The sequence below is a fragment of the Scylla paramamosain genome, chromosome 2, assembly GCF_035594125.1.
Source record: "Scylla paramamosain isolate STU-SP2022 chromosome 2, ASM3559412v1, whole genome shotgun sequence".
NCBI classification, from domain to species: Eukaryota; Metazoa; Arthropoda; class Malacostraca; order Decapoda; family Portunidae; genus Scylla; species Scylla paramamosain.
Genome location: NC_087152.1, coordinates 32,774,317 through 32,781,794, shown reverse-complemented (window position 1 = coordinate 32,781,794; position 7,478 = coordinate 32,774,317). Strand labels below are relative to the sequence as shown.

At 35.8% G+C, this 7,478-nt stretch overlaps 1 protein-coding gene across 1 annotated transcript in view; it reads right to left on the bottom strand.

The window, feature by feature from the left end:
* Positions 1 to 3,389: 3,389 nt before the first annotated feature.
* LOC135113763 (tyrosine 3-monooxygenase-like) overlaps positions 3,390 to 7,478 on the bottom strand; it is a 35,879-nt gene continuing 31,790 nt past the window's right edge. Inside the window, exons 9-11 of the mRNA XM_064029347.1 lie at positions 6,630 to 6,756; positions 5,356 to 5,585; positions 3,390 to 4,591 (exon numbers count right to left, since the gene is read on the bottom strand). Coding sequence (XP_063885417.1) covers positions 4,426 to 4,591; positions 5,356 to 5,585; positions 6,630 to 6,756 — 523 coding nt within the window. The 3' untranslated portion in view covers positions 3,390 to 4,425. The remainder of the gene's footprint in view (positions 4,592 to 5,355; positions 5,586 to 6,629; positions 6,757 to 7,478) is intronic.

The window sequence follows — 7,478 nt, the reverse complement described above, 5'->3', positions numbered from 1 at the left end:
AATAATAATAATAATAATAATAATAATAATAATAATAATAATAATAATAATAATAATAATAACAACAACACCAACAGTAAAAATAAACAGTAAAAAATATCTACAACTTTTATAATTTTTTACAACTTTTATATGCATCAAATAACTTGATTCCCTTCAACTTCAGAAAACATTAAATAAACACTAATAGTTTTTGTCTTTACATATATACATTACCAACAGAGCTCATTATTACTGGTTATTGGATATGACTGTGACTTTACACACCACACACCCCATCCCCCTGGTCAGGGGAGACAGTAACCGCACCACTTGTCAGTGGAAAAATCCCAGAGATGACCAGGCCCTAGTAGGGTTTGAACCTACATCAGCTATGGTGGCCAACACAGACTCAGCCCCTTTACCACTGAGCCACAGGGTAGTGTGTGTGTGTGTGTGTGTGTGTGTGTGTGTGTGTGTGTGTGTGTGTGTGTGTGTGTGTGTGTGTGTGTGTGTGTGTGTGTGTGTGTGTGTGTGTGTGTGTGTGTGTGTGTGTGTGTGTGTGTGTGTGTGTGTGTGTGTGTGTGTGTGTGTGTGTGTGTGTGTAGTTTATTTAAGGTTTTGTGCTGGTCTTTTGATTGCCAGCTTTACCTTTTAGGCAACACAAAAAGAGAGCTTTAGGGATCATGTAGTCTAATCTTTGGGTAAGGATGAAGCAAATTTCAAGTCACACACCAAATCTGTTCAATGGATCTTGTTTATACCATTTGGTGCAATTTCAGTGGAAACATCCCTAATGAAAGTGAATACTGGTTAATATGACTCAAAACACTGGTTAATATAACTCAGAATCAATGATGGTCACTTTCTGCCAAAAATATGCTAGTAGTAATACTAATGTCTGCTAACTCATAATTCTCCAGCCATTACAATAGCTATACACTAGCTTTCAATCACTACACAGTAGTTTTAAAACACTTAACAAATTTCCTTTAACAAAGATTTTTCTGTTAAATCTGCATCAGAGGAACATGCTACAAAAAATAATAGCTTTACAATGGAGATGTTCTTTGTGTCAATGTCTGCTTAGCTGTATTCAGCTTAGTAAGAATATAATGAGTAAAACTGAGAATCAAGAACAAGACCATTAAATAATGTAACAAGGAATCTAAATCTTTACACTGAATAATGAAGCCTAAAGCCAGTTTTATTCCCTTTATGACTTATTAGCAGAACTCAATGATCATCTTATATTTAGATTCAAATTAATACAAAAAAATAAATATCAATCACACATTCATTCAGACAATTATCATTAGGACACCTACATTTTTATGAAGACAAGCTTAGTTATGTATTACTGGATACTGACTCTGATGTGATTCAGCCTTACTCTTGATGACCTCCCCTGCCAGCCTCGACTCTGGGAGGTCACCAAGAAAGGAGGGAACTGAACAAACTAGTAGCTCTTTTTTTTCTTTATCTGTGATGCCTGTAATGATAGTGCATTGGGATTAAGACCTGTGCTCACAGCTCCATTCTTATTTTTCTTTCTCTTACTTCTTGTACTTCACATATTCCTTTCCTTTTCCAATTAGTCATTCATTCTTTCTACTTCCTCATGTTTCTTTCTCTTACTCACCCATTGCTTACTCATTCATTCCTCCTCTTTAGCATGTAATTTTTCTTTCAATCTAATTAATTTTCCCTGCTTTTAATCCCCCATTTCTTTTCTCCTTTCATCAGTCACTTACAACTTTCCTTCTGAGCTCCTTGTGACTTTATCACCCACTTAATTTTTTCTTCTCTTCCTGTTTCTTTTTGGGAGCAGCACAGTAAGCAGTCTTTCAACTTAATTTTGTGCCTTTTATCCTGACATGTAAAAAAGCCTACCATTTGCTCCCACCACCAACTGTCTTAGCTAATACTTCTCAATATGTGGCTATATGTATGCTATTTTCCATTTTTTCTTAACTTATAATGCTAGGATAATTACATTTTGTTTCAATTTATCTCTACTATACTACACTACGTACATAAAGCATCTTCCTTGTTATTTTAACTTTTACTTCACATAAATATTTTTTGATACATGAATGTAAATTTTTTGCTTATTCTTCTTTGACACAGGGAAACAACATACTATATCTACTCTGAATGCATATTCTCCTAACCAAATAGTTTCACACAAGCTAACTATAATTCACATAACTAATTTTGCTACACATACCTGCAAACCTAAAGAAAACCTCTCAAAAATACAGTTGCATCATAAGAAATATTGAGGGAAAGGAATGAGCAACTATACAAGAAGCCAACATACAATTTTGCTAAGGTATGTTTTGTGCACCTGTTACTCCACACTGCTGCAAAATGAAAGAAAACCTTTCAAATATAAAGTTGTATTGAAGAAAAATGTTGCAGGAAACGATTGAGCAACGAAAGGTCAAAATAAACCAAGCTTATCCTCATCCCAGCTTGTAAGACTCCAATCATAATATCCTTGTACGATCCTCTTATAAAGACTAAGAAATCATTGTTCCTTACAGCCTATGCACTGATTTTCTGTCTATGAAAAGTTGCAACAAATCGTATTTTAAACAGGGAAAATGTTGTAAGTGAAAGAACAATTATACACTGGACTTAAGGACATGCAATATAGCACATTACCAAAAAAATGTTTTTATCAATGTAGGTTTAGAGGTCATGAAAAATTAAGATTTTCATGAGCTCATGATACTCACAAATAATTACTTGTGGATACCCTGAAATCTTTTACACCTTAGTTTTTTTTACTACTACAGACTATTACAGATGTTTTCATTACAATAATCCTGGGCAATTTTATATAACAAAAAGGAAATTAAACACATAAAGGGTATCACCGACTTGACCACTCACTTTGGTCTCACTGGTTTCATGCAAAATTGTACTCTAAGCTTGAACCAGACCACTTCAATATGCTACAGAAGCTATAGCTATCAAAAGGTTCACTAACAATGTTAATGTTACTTTTCAATAAGGACCCAAACAAAAATTGCTGCTTGCTGTACTATCGCATACTTTGAATTCATTAACTTTTAATCAATAAAAGGAAACCCAGTAACATGATACAGGAGTTCAAAAGTAATGTAATTCAATCTGATAAGTAAAGTGTTAACAAACAACATATGAGTCTCCATGAAGAGAAAATCAAGAGAAACAAACAACAATTATTAGTTACAACACCAGCAACATTAATAATTTAAGTCTTTGTGACTATTTAAGCTAATTAATAATAATCCTTCTCTGTTTTTCTCTCCTCATTTTCTAGTCCTACTTCCTATTATATATATATATATATATATATATATATATATATATATATATATATATATATATATATATATATATATATATATATATATATATATACACACACACAAATATTGCTAGTCTCAAGATTTACCTGCCACTTATTCTAATCTCATGGTCTTATGCAGTCTTATGGCAATAATTCTATACATTATTACTTTCTTAAAAAAAAAAAAAGTTTCATACCTACACAGTGGCTGATCCAAGCCTTGGCAAGCCTTGGCAACACCTATTTTCTTAACATTCTAAGTAACTTTTCATTATTCATTAACTTCTGAGTAGTAAGATGAGCATGTTCTGACTTATGACTTAAGATGAGAGAAAGGCATCACAAAAAAAAAAAAAAAAAAAAAAAAAAAAAAAGAGAAGCAAAAAAAAAAAAGCACACTTCACACAAGAGTATACAGTACTTCTTGCAACTCACAGGATGTCACCGTCTGTCACTAGCAAACACAGCCAGATGTGCAGCAGGGTGGCTATACGCATATGCTCAACATACAGTGCACCTGTGTATCTTTTAAGATTAATGTACATCAGATATTTATTCTTGTCGTAAATACGAAAATAAATTCGTACTTCGGCAACACCTAAATAAAATCTTGGATCCATCCTAACAGCTTTTCTGCTTTGGATTTTTGCTACTAATAAACCCTATTATTTGCAAATTCTTGGTCTTCATCATTACTTCCAAGCTTCCAACGGCATTCGTTCTGAATATTAAACCACTGAGGAAATTGTGTTAGGAACCATCCATGTATCCATCCTTATTATCCCCCCCCCTCAAAAAAAAAATAAATTAATGGTAAAAAGCAGCGAATATGCTGTCCCCCTAAGCAACAACATACAAGAAAAAAAATGCATGCCTACTCTTGACATTGAACCCCTTTCCTGGTGAGTTTGCTCCTAAGTTCGCTTCGGTAAGCGTTTATGTCTAAAGGCTGAAAACACTGTAAGGGTTGGTTAGTTTGTATTGGAGTTAATATCTAACCATTGAGTGTTGTTAGGGGCAGTTAGTAAGCCAAAACAAGCCTCTACTCATGCATCACGGCGCCTCACGCTGGCCGTCACCTTAGCCAGTCTCCCTCGTGGTGTTCAAAACTTCATCTTGGCCACGGCGTTGTTGAGCCTGAGCACCTCCAGGGACAGGCACGCGGCCAGCCCCTCCAGCTTGTGCACGGAGTCCAGCACCATTATGGTCTGGCTGAAGGGGTCGTAGTGCACCTCATAGGGCCGCGAGAGCGTCTTAAACGTCCATTGCCTGTGAAAGACACAATTAGTTTCAACTCAACATGGCGGGGCTTCACATGCCCTGAATCAGCTGATCTTATTTTGTCTACATCAATGCCATATGGATCAGTTGATATTTTTGTCAACTTATATTTCCAAATATGTTGCCATAAATATAATCCAGCTTTAAGTTTATCATTGTTATTATCTTTATCGGATACATTACGTTCCCGTTTTCTCCCTTCATTTGGACATTCATACTGACCTTGATTACTTATTCCGTAGAAAGGACGATAATAACAAGCTAACACAAAAGTTATATAAGAAAAAAGAACTTGACTTGTGGAACCATGTGTAAACTTGACAGCTAGAAACGTTCCTGAGAGAGAGAGAGAGAGAGAGAGAGAGAGAGAGAGAGAGAGAGAGAGAGAGAGAGAGAGACTGCTGAATGTGCTTTACGCAATCTTAGACATTTTATTTTAGCGTATGGAGGCTACTTATGAAAATCAAGTCTTCCCTATATCTTTTATGTTTCATGTCAACTTATCCTTTTACATACACTCCATTTTTATCTCTATTTTCTTTGAATCTGATCACCTTCTTGATCTCTGACCCTATTCTCTCTTCACTATGTGATAGTTTTCGAGCTTTTTTCTTTGGTTCTCTCACCCATCATCCAGAGTTTGTCTACAACTCGTCCTTGATCCCTTTCCTTCTCCTCTCATTTCAATTACTTTCTGCTTCCCACTCTACCCTTTAACCTACACATCACTATAATTCTTTTCCATATCTTACCTGAACTTTTCCATTGCGTCCTCCACTCCCTCAGCCACGAAGTACACGTCCTGGTAGTCCTGGTCCTGGTAAGGCTGCACAGCGGTCAGGGAAGGCTCAAAGTCGCGGTGATCGGGCTTATTAGACAAAGAGTGCTGTAGTTCGCCGAAGCTGCTGAGGAGACCTGCGCCCCACGCCCGTATCTCGCCCTGCTCTCGGCACAGTCCAAACTCCACCGTGAACCAGTACATCTGAAGGCGGCGAAGAGGGATGTGAATGACTTGACTGACTGGTTTACGGTGCCGCAATAAAGGGGTCACATGACGTTGGTAGGTAAACTATATATATATATATATATATATATATATATATATATATATATATATATATATATATATATATATATATATATATATATATATATATATATATATATATATATATATATATATATAAGAAAGAAATACAAGAGAAGGAGAGAAAGGAAAGGAACGAGAGATGTGGGTTTGAAAGAGAGAGAGAGAGAGAGAGAGAGAGAGAGAGAGAGAGAGAGAGAGAGAGAGAGAGAGAGAGAGAGAGAGAGAGAGAGAGAAAATAACTTATTTTCTCAGTTCCTACTTTCAATTTCTACCAATTTCCTTTCAGCAGTCGCTACATAATAAACAACCCTTCTTATTCTCTTCGTCTTTCTTCTCCAAGTCCTATTTTCTGCTCCTCTCTTTTATTTTATTTTATTTTTTTCTTTATTCCTTTGTGACTCTTAACTTTACACCTTTTCCTCTATTCCTCTCGCGTCCTATCCCTCTCTTTTTTTTTTTTTCATGTCACTTCCTCCATTCGCCAATAAATCTCAAGGTGGTAAACTTTTCTGCCTCTTTATTAGTTAAATTATCATTTTCCATATTCAATTACACTTTTTATTCACTTATTCCCTTTCTATTTTTCTTATTGTTTTCTATATTCAATTACACTTTTTATTCACTTATTCCCTTTCTATTTTTCTTATTGTTTTCTATATTCAATTACACTTTTTATTCACTTGTTCCCTTTCTATTTTCTATTCCTCTCTTCCTTTTACTGCATATTCTCCCTACTATTTTTCTTTTCCTTCCTCGAAGACCTAACGACACTGCTTTTTTTTTTTTTTTTATAATTTTGTGTATTGTTTCGTTCCCCCTTCTTCACTGTTCCTATTCCTTTCCCTCACCTTTCCTCAGCACTATACGATCCTGCTGTTGTCTTAACCTTAAATTCATCAACCAATAACCTTTCCTCTCTTCCCTCGCAGGACTTACCGTGGCGAACTTTTCTATCTCTTCGTCCGAAGCGCCCAGAGAGGCCAGCCCAAGCTCCTGAGAGAATTGGGCGAAGGCAGGATGGGCGAGGAGAGGTGCGTGGCCCAGCAGCTCATGGATGGCGTCTCTGTGATGGGAGGAAATATGGTAGGGAAGAGGCCAGAAAAGATGAGACGAGAAATGGCGAACATGAAGGAAATGTAGAGGGGAAAAGCAGAGGGTAAGGATAAGTAAGGAAGTGAAGAAAATCAAGCAATAAAAAGTGATGAAGAATAGATAGGCTGCGAAGAGAGGAGAGTATAAAGAAGAGGAAGGAAGGAACATTAAGGAGGAAAAAAGGAATGGGAAAAGGACTAATACAAATGAAAGAGAGAAGAATAGAAAGGAACATAAATTGATGTAAAGGTGAAGAAACGAAAAATGTAAAGAAAAGGAGACGTGACAAAGACTCAGGCAATACTGCAGCATTATAAAGGAGAAGAAATGAAGGATAATGGAAGGGAAAGAAGAAAGAGACTTGAAATTAAATAATACTAAAGCACGGAAATGAGAAAGTATTGAAATATAACAAGAGGAAAGCAAAGGGATCATTAGAAATTCATAAGATCTTAAGAAGGAAACAACTTACAAATAAGTGTAAAGAAGGAGAAACGAAAGATAGGAAAAGAGGAAGAGAGAGAGAGAAAAAAGGTTCACTCAGTAGTATATATAAAAAAATAGAAGCGAAAGATGAGAGAAAAGGAGGAAGGGAAAGTATAGGTCTAAGTAAATGAAAGATGATAGAGAAAGAAGAAAGGAAGAACGTGGCTAAAGCAGAAGAGTAAAGAATATACATAAAATAAGAATGAA